Consider the following 18676-nt stretch of genomic DNA (forward strand, 5'->3'; position numbering starts at 1 on the left):
TTGCAAAAATAGAGTTAGAAATATGAAAAAACCCATGAGAGCAGAAAGTCTCACTTCTATTTCAAGGTAGCGTTGTAGATTAGCATTGACCTGCAGTTTCCTGGCCAGGTGAATTCCACCTCTCTCTGACTCTTCAGTCAGCTTCATACAGAGCAGGCCTGTGCCCAGGGGATGCCTGCAGGAAAGAGCCTCTCTCCCTGGCTGCAGTGCTGTAGGACAGCCTGCAGCTGAGCTCCCTGCAGTGGTGGGCAGTGACACGTGTCTTGCAACAGACGTAAGAGAACATCCTAAAAATAAATTCTAGGGATTTGATGGGTGAAAGTTCATAAAGCTGCGACAGCTGCTCTTAAAGGTGCATATTATATGCTGGATTATTTATGATTTTTGATTATTCTGTATTGCTCTGCTGGTAGTTCTAGGTGATAGTATTATGTGTTGAATCGGTCAGGTGCTTCATTAATAACCTGAAATATTAACGAATCTGGCCTTAGCAAGTAATAGTAAATCAGTTTATATAGTATTGTGATATAAAATAGTAAATAAAATGCTTTTTAGCCACTAAAGGAAAACACCTGTAGACCCACAATAGACAAGGGCTGGAAACCAGTCAGTAGGGACTTTCACAAGATTTATCTGGACTTATAATTAATTATAATTGGACCAATAATCATAGCAATAATATAATAATTGCAAAATGTCTAGCAGCTGATACCAGGTTTCCATGATGCTAGGCTGGCACTGCCACAAGGTTTCCCCAAATTTCTCAAATCATTTTTTTAAAAAGCAAACAAGCTAGGACCATCCTGCGCCAGTGTCCTTCCAGATCTGACATTGACATGGCTCAGTGGAGACCCGGGCAATGCTATGGGCGAGGCTGTTACCTCACAACAGACAAGATGAGGCTAACAAACGGCCCTGAGGCTTGATTACGACACTTGAGCACTGCTTAGAACAGGGAAGAACACAAGTCTTCAAAGCAGCCCATCACAGGTGTAGGAATCAAAGTATTTCAATCAACATCTCATACTTTAAGACATAGTGGAGTAGAAAGAAATGCTAACCATTTTTTCTGAGAAAAAATATAATGGGCTACAAATTTTCTGTGGCGGGCTTTTCATTTCTGTTTCTAATTTTTTTTTCTGGAACATCCTTACATAAAAAGGAAATGAAAATCAGCATTAAATAAGCTGATTTCAGACTGCCGCCTCAACGTTTATAAGACAGTTAGGTGTTACCATGGCTCCTGTTAAGTGTACTGAGTCATTTCTGTTGTCCTTGCGGTTATACTGTTTTTTTGGGAACATCCTGTCCTGTTTCATTCTTTCTGCAGCTTGTGTGCCTTGCAGGCACTGTATGGCAATGTACAGTAATTTGTAGAAATCCATTGCTCTTTCCACAGTCTCCTTTTCAACACTCTAAAACAACTCTCCAACCTGTGTTTTTTTTAACCGGCAATAAGCATTTTCTTTCTCTCTTTCTTTAGGGTTTCCTGAAACCAGAGCTCCTGGGGAATGAATTCACCCATGTTGAATTCCCTCGCAGGATGCAGCACAAGGAACTAGGAAAGAAGATGCTTTTCAGGGACCACACTATGACTGGCTGGTAATCCTCCCCATTCCCATCCAGAAATCCCCAGATGGGTCTGGGAAGTGTGATGCAAACTTCCCCATACAGCAGAGTACAGACAGTACCACTGTCTAAACAAGCTAAAAAGACCAGGCTTGTGATGGTGACTTAAACTGAATTACAGTGGCATGAGCAGAGTGAAGTGTTGTAAAGCGGAGTAAAATCACATTATATACTATGGGAAGTATTGAGCACGCTTACAAACTTTTAAAAGGGAAAGCATAAGATTTTCTGAAGAAACTGTGAAGCGGGTGTTTACTTTCCTGGCCTCTTGGAGGTTGGTATCCGGGAGATCAGAATTGCTGATCATTTCCCACTCTATACGAACCCAAATTGGAATTGCAGGTTGTGTAGTAGCTCCCATGCCCAGTGGGAGAGAAGGACATGGATGCATCCTCCTCCAATCCTAGCTATCAGTGCCAGTCGCCTATTGACACTCTGAGAGCTCACCAGTGCCAGACAAAAGAGAGAGGGCAGAGTCCCCCACTGAGGCAGACATGCATGTGTGTTTATAAATGGAACTATAAATGGAGTCTTGGAATAAGCTAAATGGCATTCCACATACCCCTCCCCATTCCGGTGAAAAACTGAATGGTGGTAAAAGCTAAATCAGAACTGATAAGGGATAAACATTTCATTCGATAAGAGCAATGAACACTTGCCAGAGTTTACCTGCACAGGTTGTTGAATCCAATAGCTGAGATCAATACAGAATCAAGAGAAAGTTTACAAATGAGGGGGAAGCAGTGTAGCCATCATGCTTTTTTGATTAACGTCTAATTCATCCCAAGCTCCGAGTTGCTTCATAAAGGGTTCCAGAAGGTCAAGGGTTCTGTTAGAATCACTTCCAATTTAGGACTTGCACAAAGCTCTGATCAACTGAAACACTGGTTCTGTTGCGAACTTCTGCTTTATTTAGATGTCTTCGCCTGCAGACGCCGAATGGCAGTCCTCTCCTCCAATGCCCCTTTTTTTCTTATTCCTTCATCATTTCAGGGCTTACAAGACGATCCATGAGGAAGACCTGAAGTTCCCACTGATATATGGAGAAGGCAAAAAAGTAATTTGATTTTATAAAGTTTAATGGGTTAGTAACACCTTGATTTACACTCCCTTGCAAGCACCAGATAGATGCAACTTGACCTCCCTTTGGCTAGAGAGGAGATTTGCAGTCCCTGCTCAGCAGTGAATGATGCCTCGGTTCTGTCTTCCTGATTAGATATCTGGAGCTGCGTCTCTTGAGTGTGGCTGCCGTAGCAACATGAGGCCACCACTTTGATTTGCTACGGCCACAGCGACATATTGTGGAATTCCTAGCGTGGGTCTCCTAATCAGAGATTTTTCTAATCTCCTTTATAGTCTATGTAACTATTGTTAGTACAATGGATGCCAAAGAGGCACTCACCGCCACCGGTAACAGCTTTAAGAAATTGTTTTGCATGGCTTAAACAGAAATGTTTGGCATGTCATGCCTACCCAGTGAATTGCATGATAGAGTGCCAGCCAACAGAAATGACTGCCAATTTGCATGGCTGTTGGGTTACCTCTGATACTAACTGGGTTCAGTGGTGCTGATTTGGGAGGGGTTATAGCTCTGAAGAATTTTTACTGAGAAATGTATAAGTAAACGATATCAATGTCAATTAGACTGAGAGCTACAGAAATAAAATTAGCAGTCCAATGGAGTTCCTAATCTTTTCTTAGAAAAAGCAGCTTCCTGAGTGAATGTTTCTGCTAGTAGTTATTACGTTGCTCTGCTTTTGATAGTTAGGGGGGTTCCTCCTCCGGCCTTTAACAGATTTTAAGATGATTCGCTTAAGTAAACCTAAATATTATACACATTTTACCCCATTCATACCAGTTTAAAACACGTGATTTGCATTGCGCAGAATCTCCTGATTTTCTCACTTAGATGCTGCACAGAGTGTAAAATCCATCTGTTTCAAACTGGGTAGCAGAAGGATTTCAGCAGCTTTTGTGATAAACAGGCATTTTTATGATAGATGGGAAAAAAAAGAATACTGATTGCAGCTTACAAGCAAGTATGTCAGATAAGGAACCATTATTGAAATCACAGCGCATGGCTGAACGCGGCTCTCCATTCTTGTTTTTCCTAAGAATCTCATTAGTCATTATAATGAGTTGTTTCAGCAGTGAGACAGCCACTGACCTCACCGTTCAATGGAGAGAGACAGGAAATAAATTAACGATGCCCGGGGGTGGACACTCTACTTATAAAGAGTCACAATCTCTCAGGTTTTTACAGGGTCCCTGTGTTTATACATGTGTTACTAAAACCTGAGAACCCATGTAAGTTATTGGAAGACACTGCACGGTCATTTGCTGGACAAAGCCAGGAATGGCCAGCTGTTTTTTCCGGGCTGTAGGCTGGCTGCCCAGGTGTTAATTTAAGGAGATCTCAAAATTATTTCACTAATGCAGTTTCCACTGGCCTTTGTAACATAGTGCGTGGTGCTCTAGGTGTTTAGTTCTCATGCTTCTTAAGCATTTAATGCTTCATAAGCATTAAAATACTCCAGTGATGTTCGGTTAGATAAAAATGATATATTCCTGTCAAAGAAGCATCGTGCTGCCGCAGTGTTAGATCCTGAGTGTTAGCAGTCACTCCCATTTTGTATTTTGGGATTTTTGCAGCTTTTGTTGTTTTTGCACACAAACCTCTAAGCTATAACCCCAGTGCCACCTCCCTGTGTCTGTCAGGCTCGGGTGATGGCCACCATCGGCGTGACGCGGGGGTTAGGAGACCACGATCTGAAGGTGTACAACTCCAACATCTATATCAAACCCTTCCTGTCCTGCTGTCCGGAGGTAAGGCACGAACTATTGCCGGTATTGTTTCCATCTGCGCAGGCTTCAGTCTTTCTCCAGGTTTGTCACTTCCCCCATCCCTCTTCAGGTGAAGGTGTTTGACATGACGCAGCATGAGTTCGGTCCTAATGATGTCATGGTCCTGGGCACCGATGGATTGTGGGATGTCACCACTAACAGGGAGGTGGCCGACGCTGTCACAGCCTTGCTGTCACACTACAAGCCCAACGATCCTATGAGGTCAGTGCACAGCTTCACACCTCCCATTCTAGTATATTCTCGCCACTGATGTCACACACCAGAGGCTTATTCTGATGATATATATCTGTGCGGACTGTCTGTTGAGGACAGTGTGATGGCGCTGTGATTAACATGGAGTGCTGGGCCCTGAATTCAGTCCTGGACCTAGGGAGCTGTCTGTGTGGAGTTTGTATGTTCTTCCTGTGTACTTTGGTTTTCCTCTGGGTGCTCCGGTTACCCCACAGTCCCCAAACATGCTGGTAGATTAAAATGCTTCTGGTAAAATTGGTCCTAGATGTGAGTGTGTTCGTGTCTGTGTTTGCGACTGTCTGCCCTGCAATGCATCGCAAAGGCAAAAGATAACTCTAAAATTGGTGGAAATTTTAAGACAAACATATAATACGATATACTATATACAGTGGTGTGAAAAAGTGTTTGCCCCCTTCCTGATTTCTTCTTTTTTTGCATGTTTGTCACACTGAAATGTTTCAGATCATCAAACAAATTGAAATATTAGACAAAGATAACACAAGTAAACACAAAATGCAGTTTTTAAATGAAGGTTTTTATTATTAAGGGAAAAAAAAAATCCAAACCTACATGGCCCTGTGTGAAAAAGTGATTGCCCCCCCTGTTAAAACATAAATCAACTGTGGTTTATCACATCTTTGGAAAGCTGAGTTCAATTTCTCTAGCCACACCAAGGCCTGATTACTGCCACACCTGTTCTCAATCAAGAAATCACTTAAATAGGACCTGCCTGACAAATTGAAGTAGACCAAAAGATCCTCAAAAGCTAGACATCATGCTGCGATCCAAAGAAATTCAGGAACAAATGAGAAACAGAGTAATTGAGACTTATCAGTCTGGAAAAGGTTATAAAGCCATTTCGGCTGTGGAGCCGACAACTGAAGAAGGCTCCACGGCCGAAACGTTGTGTTTTCTTTCTTCTTTTCTCAGCATGGAATAAACCTTTACTTGTTCCTATATATATATACTATACTATATACAATGTTAGTATCACTTCAGTAGTAATGGAATACAGATATATCATGCATAACACAGATGCTTTAATTGAAGTAGACAGATTTGTAAAAAACCGTCAGACTGAAGCAGTACCTCAGTTAGAATGAGATCAATAACCTGCTAACAAGCAAACAAGCAGGGCTGGTACAACAGCCTGCTCTTGTTTGTAAACCTTCATTCATTTCAATTTTGCAGAAGCTCTCAGAAACATAGGAAGCCCAACTCTAAAGAGAGATGGGACGCATGAATGTGTTTTTCTCCGAGGACAAGACATCCGTTGTCTTGGTGTAATTTGAAGGTAGACCAGATTACCTTCTGGCAGCAGAGCTTTTTATCTTTGAAAAGCTCTGCTGCTGCTATGGAGTCATGCTAGAACAATTATTGCCTCGAACAGGAGAAAGCTGATCATTAATGCTAGAATATAAAGAACTGTTAACAATTAGTCTGCATTGGACTATACATACACTCCATTTTGTAACTGACAGCTTCTTAGTTCTTCAGATAATAATTAGCAGGATCAGTGTACCAATTAAGGTGCTTGTTGTGCTTATGTACCGCTAATGCATTGGCAGGGCCACATTATGGGTTGCCACAGTCTGGCTGTTATACCAGAGTGCTTTTCTCATGTACAGGGAAAAAGCAGGTCTCAGTCTGGCAAATAAAATGTGGAAGTGTCATGACAGCATAACTACATTACTCAGTCTTTACAATGTAACTGTGAGAGGAATGGGTGGATTAATATCATTGCATCCTTTTATCTCATAATTAATACCTCCAGTTTGTTTTTGAGCTGTTAACCGACAACATCCTCGTATGAACGCATAATACGTTTCACAGCCCTACGCCAGACGTCTGATTCATCCAGCTGATACACGCGAGGGCTCTGTGGAATTTCGAAAGCTTTTGATCGGTTTCTGACGCAAGAAATGTTCACATTTGCTTTCGTTTCCCTTGATGTCCAGTAGAGGGCAGCCAGCATATACAAGAATACTGTACGTTCTGTACAAGTTCTTTTACTATATGTGATTTTTTGTGAATATTATTATTTTTTTCACCTCACTGGCAGGGAAAAGAAAAGTTACTTAGCGTGCTCCTCTTTCATGCTAGATTTACTGTCTGAAATTGTCTAAAAGTGAATTTGTTAAATATAAATATAATATACTGTATATATAAATATGTCGGTCACTCTGGAAACACAATTTATCAGGAGCAAGCTACTGTATACTACTTAAGAAGAAATATCAGGTGTACTTCAGTTGATTAATTTTAAAAGGTCATGAGTATTGTCTGTATTGCAATATATGCTATTGAACGGAGAGCCGCATCATTGTCTGAGCTACAATGGAAGAAGTACACGTTAGTTCCATACTGAAAAGTAGGAAGAAGGAGAAAAAGCTATTTGTGGAAATATGTTGTACATTGTCATATAATTCTGGTATTTACCGTGTGAGGACACCCTTTTCAGACAGGAAGCTGTCTCTTGTCTTTACCACATTCACCAGAAAGCTGAGGGGAATGAGCTGTTGACAAGAAGCAAGAAGCAAAGGCTTCCAAGTGTTGGTTGATCTGCTGTCTGAGGGACAGATAGCAGATCCTCTGTGTGCTCCATTTACCACAAGGAGAAGGAAGTGACCGAGCAACAGAACTGTCACGGATGTCGGAAGGGACAAACCGTGGAATGGCAGGAGAACGGAAAAAGACCCTATGTGTAGCGGCAGAACGAGGGATTAGCCCAGGCTCAGCAGTTCAGGAGTCGTATAGAAACCAGTGCCCTCAGGCAGCGGACGTGGGGCGACCTGGTGCTAGGCGGGTCTCGGGACATCCGAACGTCAATGCTGAGAGAGGAGCAGAGCAGAAGCAGGAAGTAAATAGGCTACACAACAAGACACACCAGAGAGACATGAATAATCACAGGGAACTAGGAACAGGAGAAAAGTAGAGCACCCTCTAGGTGTACTGGGCGTGACAAGAGCCAAGCTGTAGCAGACCTGAAGGTCCCGCAGGTGCATCTGTCACCAGTGAATGAAATGGTCAAGACACTGCAGGTGCAGTAAAGTTCGCCAACATTGAAAGGAAAGTACAGTTCTCGCATTCAACTGCAAGAAAGTGCAGTTGAAACTGAATGAATCAGAGGAACATATTTGGTTGCTGGATTTTAAACTTTGAGACTTCATAAACTTTCAAAATGTCAAAACCCACAGTTCCCTGGTCACACAGTCATTTTGTCAGTTGCTTCCTTCTCCCTCTGGTGAATGGAGCTGCCTTCTGCCTTTGCTTCCTGCCTTTTAAAAGGTCAATTGACCACTTGTCTTCTAGAATCTGATCAGATGGCTGAGGGCGACAGCTCATTCCCCACAGCTTCCTGGGGAGCGCGGTCCAGACAACAGCCACCATCTTGTCTGAACCTGCTGCCCTCTCACAATTCCCAACATTCCTGCTCATCAGATAGATGCTCATTGCTTGTCCTTTTCCCACCCTCCAGGTACACTCTGGCTGCGCAGGACCTGGTGATGAGGTCGCGGGGCGTGCTGAAAGAGAGAGGCTGGAGGCTGGCCAATGACAAGCTAGGCTCAGGCGATGACATCTCCGTATTCGTCATCCCTCTGAATGGACACGCCGTCGAGACATGACGCTCCACCACCCCACCGACGAACGCTTTTAATAACCAATCAGTAAAGAAATGATTAAAGAGCCTAATGGTCACTGATGACGGGATGACCACAGCCATTTTCTATAGTTGTCTCAGGTGTGCGCGCCTATACTGGCCAGTCCTTTCTTGCCTTCTTATAAGAACCAAATTTGAGCCCCTCATTGCGTTAGACCACAGGTGCACAACTCCAGTCCTGAGTTTCTAGGTCTCTGTAAATCATCAATAGATGAAGACCTTTCAAAAGTGTTAAACTGGCTGAGTTAAGATGATAGTGGGCACAATTAGGTCAATAAGAGCAGAGATGGAAAGTAAACCCACAGACACTGTGACCCTACAGGACTGGAGATGCACACCACTGTGTTAGACAATCATTACAGTTGTAGTCGATATTACCAGGCAAATGTCTTGTTACTGTATTCTCTAACTTGCTGCATAGTGTTCTGTACCATAATCTGTTGTTTTTAATTATTGTATTGTAAATGATATCTTATCTGAAATTGCACATTGCTGGATATCTGCACAATTCCAATGAAATTCTGATGAAATTGCTTCTGAAGTTGAAAGTGGTAAGGGGGACAATACATTTCTATGGATGGGATGATTGCACTGTGCACAAAGTCCTGTGCAACACTGTTTCATTTTCAGCCTATAGAGGTTGTTTCAGAAATGCAGATTTGCAGGTGTTACAGGACATGAAGGACATAAGAGAGAACTGCAAAGAGCAATTTTGATCAGGAAATGAAATGGGTGGACAATACAAAAGACATTATCAAGAGGTGGACTTCATGTTCTTAAATGGAACTGTAGCAACTGCAGCAACTGTAAAGCAATAATGTTTATACCAGTAGAAACATCTAAACCAAGAAGCAAAGGTTTCCCAAGAGTCTGGGCTTCTGTTGTTCTGTTCTTAAACATACAACACTGTTACTTCAAAATGATTGTGTTCAAAACCATTTGGGACACTGCTGTTCCCTGTGTGTGTGGCACTGCCAAGCAGATTGCCCTTTTTTGCAGTTGAATGCCAGAACTGTACTTTCCTCTCAATGTTGGTGAAATTTACAGGTTTAAGAGCAGGGTCACACTTTAACAGCCGGTAACATTTACGATCAGTACTGGTCAAGGTAGTGATGGCAGATTTGTCACTATTTTCATGATAATTCCAAATTTAGCTGAAAAAGAAGAAATGTAAGCGATACTGTATTTGCCACTTAGCTGTTGGTGATCGAACTGAAAGTACTTAAAACAATGGTTACACTACATACCTAAAAAATCTTGGTGGCACCTTTGACTATCTTGACAATGCTGCTAGTCATCTTTCTCATTATAGCTCACTAGAATGTTTTTATACTGGCAGTCATTCATAGCAAACATTTCTACCAGCTGACGGTCGAGTGTAAATCCACCGTTGTCTTCAAATGCAGTTGAGAGGTTATTTTCAAATGTGTTTAAGAGTGGAGTCCTCAGTGCATTCAGAAGCCTTCAGATCAAACCTAACGATCATATTTGAGACTCTTCACCTTGATGGTACTCAGAGAAGGGGAGAGCCACTTGTAATGTCTTTTTAACCATTCTTTCTGTGGGCTCATGTGGGCGGCGACTCACTATGTTACCTTGCATTTGTAAGGAATAGAATTCAGTTGTCTGATTCATTTTTTCTGTGCTTTTTCAAAGGGCATGTTAAACAGAAACAGAATAGAAAGAGTGAGTGCTGATCTTTGGACCTTCAATAACCATCAATAATTCATGGTTTTTAATTCGCAGGAGGAGCAGAGGATTTAACCAGAAAACCCTCAATGGCCAATTCCTCACAGAACCTTATTTGTTTACTCTCTCGATCAAACTGTACTTCTGATTTGATTTTTCTGATTATGAGTTGTGAACAGCATATGCTACCTTTTTAGAAGGAGATCTTTCTTTTCTAGCATTTGTGCCACAGGTCCAGAGAAGACCCACTGTGAATTGTGACATTTTTGAATATCTTTCCTTTGCGATGGAAGAACTTGTGTCTAAATCTTCCCAGCTGAATTAACAAAGTAAAAAAAGCTATCAGAGCAGGGTTAAGCCAGGGACACACGGGCACACTGTGGCACACTGCATTGTTTTGCTTTCCCTGGTGTCATTTTGTGATATACAGTAACAGTTATCTGTGAGCCCTGACATGTCTGTGTTCTTAAGAAGGCTGTAGTGAAACTTCAGAGTGACATCTCCCTGTCAGGTGTCCTCTCACTTGTTCCAGCCACACCTCTAAGCTAGTGATGTGACATCCTGGAATGTCTCTTGTGAGGTGCTTACTCTCGTCTCACGGCAAACACACTCCCTTCCCCATTCCTTAGAGTCTCTCGTCAAGCCACTGCCTCCTAGTTTTGACATAAGCTACAGCTGACCCACAACTCGAGGCCATACTCGAGGCCTATTGTGTGTTAATAGATTCGCACGAGGCGCATTGTTTATTTAATTTGTTAATTGGTGGAGGGCTAAGACCTGCATTTTCACATGGAGTTAATTCAGACTGTTTGGTATATTAAGGACCTCTCAGTGGAGCAGGTCTTGTTGGTGTTTGAAGATGATTTGGCAAATAAGACTCCTTTTGCGCAATATTTTCCTGTCCATTGTGTCTTTATGAGCTCAGGCCTCATGAGTCACCTAAATCTAGGGAGGCCTGTCACAGTGAACAAATAAGAATGAAACATTTTCTTCCTCGTCCTCCTCTGTCGATGGCACAGTTTCTGATTCTCCATACGACACTGCTATGATCTTTTACTAGAATAAAGACTGCCAACTGGGATGCCTTGCTTGTGGCATTTCCTAGCTTGACACTTGGGTGTGAAGCTGTCTAATGTGCGTCAAAAAAAGAAGGAAAATGACGCATCTTGTGCGTATGTCTGCGTGTGTACCTGGCCTCTTCCTCTGGACTTTTTTTTCCTGTAGAATATTTTGCTTGAATAACATCAATGGTACTCTTTTAGGAAGCCTGGGAAGCTGAGTTTTCAGAATGACTCCAAAGGGGTTGATGGTACTGGTAGCTTTGTTTGCTCACTGATGGTCACCAAGCCAGAGACATGGCTTTGAAGTTTGTACAAAATAGCAAGGCGATTTGTTAGGTTTCACTTCATCAGTTTTCTACAATAGCTTTCTCACTCCTGCAAAAATTAACTTTGAGACTAAGAAAAAATGACACATTTGTTGACAATCATACTTTCAGTGTTAATAACATTTACAACCGAAGTCTCTCTCATTCACTTGGAAGCCATTTCTGTGTATTTTAATGTTTTGTTTCTGGTCTCTTGCTGAGCCTTTACTGCAGGATATTTTGATATTTTTTTTTACGTTCAACTTTTTTTGAACGGCTTTATTGCTTTATTGTCTTTCAGAACTTTACACTTGAAAAAAAATACTTCATGCATATTTTGCTACTGTAGTTTACTGCTCATGTTTATGGGTGGTGGTCTTGTATGTTACTGTACAGTGTAAAGTTTCTGAAATTGTTCTTTGATATTTAATTTTCACATTGTGTAGCAGTGGTCTGTTCCAAGGTGTTAAAATAGCCTGTATCCCTAATAATAAATTAACCATTTTGAAAATACTGAATGGACATTTTTCAGCTTTGCAGTGAAGTACTGAAAAAAAGTTTAAGGGTTTTCATATCTTCTGTCTCTACAAGGCAGGAATGACATTGTTGTTTCTCTTAAAAGTCTAGGTATGTACAGTACATCAATAAAGCCTACTGACCATTCACAGCTAGTCTATCCTTAGCAGTCTATACTTCATTCAGTTCTGTTGACTTATTAATACCCCATCAATCCATCCTGCTCAGTCCCCACTACCCCTCTAGTCTGCCCTGACCCACCCCTTATATCCTCCTACTTTTCCATATACTTATTCATCTCATGTAACCATAACTCCACTTATAGGACTAATAATTGGTCATTAGGAAGATGCTTTTATATTTTTTTCCACGGATTTTGTTTTACTGTGTCACAATTAATCAAAACAGTACCAAACACTGCTTCAGAAAATTCCACAGGAGCAATGCTGGAGCAAAAACAAAGGAGAAACAAGATTCTAGGTAAGAAAGGGTCAAGGGCCCCCAGGTGATGCCATGACATGTTGTTAGATCATGTTGTTGCCCAACTACTGAAGTTTGTTCTGCTTGTTATATTGGTGGTGTTATAAGCTGTTCCCAGGCTCTGTAAATGGGGAATTTGGTGATGCTCGCTTTCCCCAGTTGTGTGTGATGCCTATAGAATCAGGAGGACACACTGTTGGGGAGTCTGGAATCATTAGTCCTTGAGGTGTACATTGGAGTAGCCACTCCTAGGTGGCACTGTGAAGCCATCAGTTTGGTTTTTTGTAATGAAAGCCATAGTTGAAGAGTTTTTCCCAAGTGGCTCATCCATATTTTTCTTGAAAGACACCTGAGTGTAGGCTTCAATAACGTGGCAGGGCAGCTTGTTCCAGACTCCCACAACCCTTTGTGTAAAGAGGTACCTGGAATTTTTATTTTGCAAATTAGGGTGGCATGGTGGTTAGCATTCCTGCCTCACACCACTGGGTTCAATACCCTGTGTTCAATACCAGACCTGGGGTGCTATCTGTGTGGAGTTTGTCTGTTCACCTATGTTTGTGTGGGTTTCATCCCACAATCCAAAAGCATATTGGTAGGTTAATTAGCCTCTGGGAAAATTTGTCCTGGTGTCAGTGTGTGCCCACATTATTATGATGATGTGGGGGTGGCATGGTGGAGCAGTGGTTAGCATTACTGCCTCACTGAGCTGTGGCCCTGGGTTCAATTCAGGTGCTATCTGCATGGAGTTTGTATGTTCTTCCCAGGTTGGTGTGGATTGTGACGAACTGGATACATTTGCCTTGTGCCTGTTGCTTGCCAGCATGGGCTCGGGATAAGATTATTTTTGCTACACCCAATAAGACTGTTACTTTTGGGGGGGACTTCATAACTGTATAACACTGTTAAGGCTTTGCCTTCCACAACACGGAGTGATTTTTATCTTTGTTCCATATAGTGTACATTTTCGAACAGGCTTGAAAGAGAGAATTAGAAATAGGAAATAACAGATTTTTTGTCACAGGTTAAATACGCAATCAGGGCATTTTGTTAAGACTTTCAGATATGTGAAAATGATTCTTCAAATACATTTAAAGAAAGTTGGAAAAGAAAAAAACAGTTGGGATATGGAAGAACTGCGTGTTACCATTCTGGAGGCATTTTCCTTCTTCATTTTTCACAGTCTAACTCTATTGCTCAGTTTTTTCAGACAGCGTTGGACTAAAATATCACTGTAATCCCTCCACCCATTTTCTAACCACCTTATCCAATACAGGGTCTTGGGGTCATTCGAACACTCTTCCGTTATAGACAACATAAACTACTTCTCTGAAATCTGGTAAGTTTGAAAGCAGATCCAAGCTACTCCATGGCAGCAGAAATCAACTGAAGAATGAGGTCATGGTGAGATTACTTCTTACTGTGGCTTTCTTTTCTTATTCAGCTTTTGCATTCTAAGGCAGTTAGCCATAGAGTTATGTAATTTCAAAATAGGTCATGAATGCCATTGTTAAAGTGTGGGCATGGTAGCACAGTGGTTAGCATTGCAGTGCCACAGGGCTGAGGCCCTGGGTTCAATTCCCTGGCTGTGATCTGTGTGGAGTTTGTAGGTTCTCCTGTGTTCACATACAGTAGGTTTCCTCCAGCTGCTCTGGTTTTCTTCCACCAGTCAAAGACATACTGTACTGGAGATTAACTGGCTCCAGGGGAAATTAGCCCTGCTCTAGCTCCCCCATGACCCTGAATGGAAAAAAGTAGTTAGAAAATAGAAGGGTGTAATAGTTTAAGCCATTTTCTTTCATATTGATGAATATTTGCATAGAAAAAGTGACAAAATTACTTTTTTTCAGATCATTTGTAAAACACCCGAGATTTGCCCCTTAATCAAAATGTTCAAAATCACCAGTAAATCCTCTAAAAAGAGTGTTATTTAGTAGGAGATGCTTAAACGGAAAAAGAAAACATTTTTTTAGCCTCGTGTTTCCCAGTCCTGGAGAACCCCCGGGACACTGTTTTCATTCTGTCTGAGCTCTTAATCAATGATGATTTTTAAAATCTTAATTGAACTAAAATCATTGATATTTAACTGTTTTCTGCACTCTTGCAAATCTCCTTTATGTGAGTCCTGTAAAAACTATATTCAAATGTAATGTATATATTATAATACAAAAAATACAGTTAAGTAGAAAATGATATCAATATCCCATTTCCCTATAGCAAGTCTTATCCGTTATCCATCCACTTTCTAACCACTTAATCCAATACAGGACTGGGGGGGGGGAGGGGCAATGCCTATCCCACCACACAACGGGGCTAGTCAGGGTACACCCTGGACGGGACACCAGTCCATCACAGGACTAAAACACAGACACACACTCACACCAGCGCCAGTTTTCCCTGAAGCCAGTTAACCTACCAGTATGTCTTTGGACTGTGGGAGGAAACTAGAGGACCCAGAGGAAACTCATGTGAATTTGAGGAGAACATGCCAACTCCACACAGATAGTACCCCAAGAATTGAACCTGGGGCCTTAGTGTTGTGAAGTAGCTAACCACTGCACACTGTGATGCCATTATAAGGCATTTATAGGTTACAAATGTGCAGATATAGGTGGGAATGACACTGTCAAACATACTGCATGTTCTTAGTGCTGAATGGATCCACAGGTTAAATTCAAACAATAATCCCGAGTTAGAAGATAACTGCCAACGTCTCTGGGTTTATAAAGGCGCTTTACATATATATATATACAGATTATTATTATGTGACAGGTTTCATGCTAATTTTTATTCTGTTATGCTAATTAAGAATAGAAACGGAATAGAAACGTTTTCAGAAATACAAACTTCAATTTAAGAGCAGCACGCGCTGAACCAGGAAGGTCCAGTTGGACTGAAAAGCAGAAGACGGAGAGGTGCGTCGTTACCAGGGTTGGGAAACACTGCTTTCGGCTATAATTACTATAAAGAGGTCTTGCACAACAGCAAAAATGGAAAACAAAAACCCAGCAACTTTCATTTTCTCGGATATCGGAGTCCACCGGGCGCCACCAGCAATCATGCAAAGCCAGTAACTCGCCCTCGATGTGCAAATCCCCTTGCCAATCGCAAAACATCTACCAGCCACGGCTTTAAAAAAACACACTAAACACCCACTTCACCCCCAACCCGCAGCCTCCCCACTGCTCTCTTCTCCCACAATCCTTGCTGTCCCAATGATGTCATTATTTTTAACCGTGGAAAAGGGCGGAGATCTCAATTATTCCAACGGCTGCGCTTCCTCCCTCCCCGACAGACAGTGGAGAGAAAACACCTAGAGCAGCCGTCCGTCTGGATCTGTGGGAGGCGTTTGCGTTTTAGTCAGTTTCGTTGCTTGGAAAAAAATCACAATTCATATTCACTTGAGCTCACTGCGGCGGTGAGGGCGACGGAAGCAGAAAACGGGGGAAAGCGATAGAGAGGGATTAAAAGAAGCGCAAAAGCCAATAGAGGTAAGAGTGTCCCCCCATTTCGAATGACGTGTACTGAAAAGACTTGGGGGGGAACCAGTGTTTTTTTCCCCTTTTGGAAGAAGTGCTGTTACTTTGCTCGAGGAAAAAAGTAGGTAGGTGGTGGCTGTGTTGGAGATGTTGTATTGCACTTCCCCAAGCAAGAACTTGGGACATAGCGAGCAAAAGATTTATTTATTTTTTTGTAAGGGGGCTCGCTTTGAGGGTTCACTTAAATGACCCTTTAGGGGAGGGCTGACTTATGTGCCCTGGAAACACTTGTTTTCCGTGGTTTTTAAAAAGTGATTAAATCGATAGTCTTACTCGGAGGTGTGTTAAATCCCAGAGGATTGTAGTCCTACAGCCCAAGACTAACCGCTGGGTTAACGACCAGAGCCCGTCTGCACAGAGTGGGGTAAGACGAGCGCCAGCCGGGCTAAACTGGACCTTCGTCTCAATTCGAAAAGTAGTGAAACGTTTATTCAGTGGCTGAAGTTCGCCTGTTTTCGCGTCGGTTTCTTGATGGTTAACGCTGTTGCTGTGCTGTGTTATTTGTAACACATTTAATAATTAGCCGGCTGGTGAACTAGTCATTACGGTTTGGGTCCCACTGTTTCCATTTGATCGCGGTACTGTGCAGTTGGATGTATTAGGAGTGTGATTTGGGAGGGGTGAGTGTCCCCGACTTAATGTAACAATGTTACCGAGTTTACGCCACTGTTGGCTTGTGTGTGTGTAGGGGGTGTAATTTATAGCCTACTAAAAAGCTATTTCCGTCTTGCAATTAATATACCTCGCTGACTTATTTTGCAGTTGCAGGGTCGCATAGCAGGCAAGCAAAAAAAACAAACTACTAAACGACCTTCTGTGTTGTATATAACGTGCCAAAAGTTATTTTTTTTACAGTAACGCAGGTTTTACAAAAAATAACATGTTTTACTGGGACGTTAATTAGTGCGTGCGTCTGTTTTTATTTATTTTTTTATCTTTTACCGTCTGCACCGTGCCCTTCTTGGAATGCGCAGCCGTCTGATCTGAAACTTTATCAGAGTTGATCTTTGTTAACCCAGGCAAAATCTGGGAGTGTGCGTGTGAGGGCGGGGGCCGTTCTTACAGATTTCTATGTAAAACAGGTTATTTATGAAAACAACCTCGAGTGGTCCCAGTCCTAAGGGAATTCCTTGTTTAAAAATCACCACACCCTTTTCCCTGCGAGACTTTGCTGTGGACTACAGGCCCCAAGGCTTGACGGGATGGTTTGGTGTCCATATCCAAACGGGTTACTTTTAAAACAACACCTCTTAAAATAGCTCTTCAGCAGGAATACCATTTGTCACGTTAAGACATAAGGCATTACGTCTTTCGTGGGTGCTTGTCTTCGAATATCTTTTCCAAACTGTTCGGACGGGACTGGGAGAATTTCGCATTCATTTTTTAACCAATAGCGTCGACATTTAAATAACTGCAGCAGTTGTTGCTTAAGTTGAAACTGCGTCCAAGAGATTCGTCCCTTCCATTTGAAGCCTTAATATTGTGTAAACTTTTGAAATTCAACCACAGTGACCGCTAAACAAACCACAGCTGCAGACCTGAATGTTTCCTGCTTGTGCGTCTTCAAATTCTGATTTGGTCAGAATTCCTTTAAAAAAAAGTTGGATTGATATGTAATACATGTTACGGTTAGATCTAGGTTAAATATAAAAGCCTTTGAAACGCACGCTTACAAAGTGAACTTCCTCCAGACATTTTGATAGTAAATGTCTTCTGTGGTGATCATGTTGCTTATCATACTTTCAAACTATGCTTCTTAGGATGTCGTGCTTTTAAAGACACGTAGCTCTTCACATTCGATAGACTGCTGTCTGAATTGCACGCTGATGTACAACTAGAGTTGGTATATTAAGCAAAAAGGGTCCCTTAGCCAGTGTGTAGGCCCCCGGGAGGAAGATATATTTTTTTAAATTCTTGAGGTCCCTTACAGATTTGAGCCAGCTACCCTAATAGGATTAATTTAAACACTTCACTTGTTTTTAGTTTCTCATCTTGTCAGAGGTAGCTGCTTTAACCATTCTGTTTCAGAAGCTGAGATACCTAACCCTGAATAGAAAAAAAAATCTCTTGCAAAGGTCTGAGTCTAGCAACTTGTTCTTTTAAGGATTCAGTCATTTAATTATTTGCGTTCCAGCTGAGCTCTTATAAGTCATCGCAGCAGGTGTGGGGCTCACCAGCACCAGGAAAGGGAACCCCCTGAGTAAGCATATCAAGGAGGTGGGGAAGGTGGGATTCCTGAGTTCTTCTGACACGCAGGTACCACAGTGTGGATTTGTTGTACTTAACCACCCCCCACCCCCACTCTGAAGCCTGAACTGTTTTGCATTTAAGTAATGCTGTACAAATACCCTACTTTAGTCCAAAGTTAAATGCAAAGATTTAGTCTAGAGCAAAGCTCTCCCTTAGGACAAGTGCAGTGTATTTCAAAGCCTTGTAGAATGGGACAAAAAAAACACTTGGGAGGTAACTTCACACAGTAAATGTAAATTCTGTCTTGACTGGTGCTTTTGAAGCTGGTTATCGCATTTGTGTAAGTCAAGGCTATATAATATAAATTGAAACTCATCTTTCTGTGAGGTAGTGTATGATGGGCTATTTCTTCCCTTGATTACAAACAATTACAAATGAAGTAAGGCCTGCTGCCACATCTTTGTTTTTGGAGGAAAGATGACTGTTTAATCTGATTTTTTTTCTGTTGTCAGT

The 18676-nt window shown here is 41.9% G+C and overlaps 2 protein-coding genes across 5 annotated transcripts in view; both read left to right on the plus strand.

The window, feature by feature from the left end:
- The window catches only part of ppm1j (protein phosphatase, Mg2+/Mn2+ dependent, 1J), a 33503-nt gene extending 21551 nt beyond the window's left edge, over window positions 1-11952 (plus strand). For 3 of the 4 annotated variants that reach the window (XM_088922260.1, XM_088922263.1, XM_088922264.1), the window contains exons 6-10: window positions 1484-1602; window positions 2623-2686; window positions 4348-4455; window positions 4544-4695; window positions 8204-11952. In XM_088922260.1, coding sequence (XP_088778386.1) covers window positions 1484-1602; window positions 2623-2686; window positions 4348-4455; window positions 4544-4695; window positions 8204-8351 — 591 coding nt within the window. In that variant the 3' untranslated portion in view covers window positions 8352-11952. The remainder of the gene's footprint in view (window positions 1-1483; window positions 1603-2622; window positions 2687-4347; window positions 4456-4543; window positions 4696-8203) is intronic. The other variant, XM_088922262.1, reaches the window with a different exon arrangement.
- Window positions 11953-15724: 3772 nt separating this feature from the next.
- Window positions 15725-18676, plus strand: part of rhocb (ras homolog family member Cb) — a 44044-nt gene continuing 41092 nt past the window's right edge. The window contains exon 1 of the mRNA XM_088920133.1: window positions 15725-15925. The gene's annotated coding sequence lies outside the window, so the exon portion shown is untranslated. The remainder of the gene's footprint in view (window positions 15926-18676) is intronic.

The sequence above is a fragment of the Atractosteus spatula genome, chromosome 7 (assembly GCF_055471065.1).
Source record: "Atractosteus spatula isolate fAtrSpa1 chromosome 7, fAtrSpa1.hap1, whole genome shotgun sequence".
NCBI lineage: Eukaryota > Metazoa > Chordata > Actinopteri > Semionotiformes > Lepisosteidae > Atractosteus > Atractosteus spatula.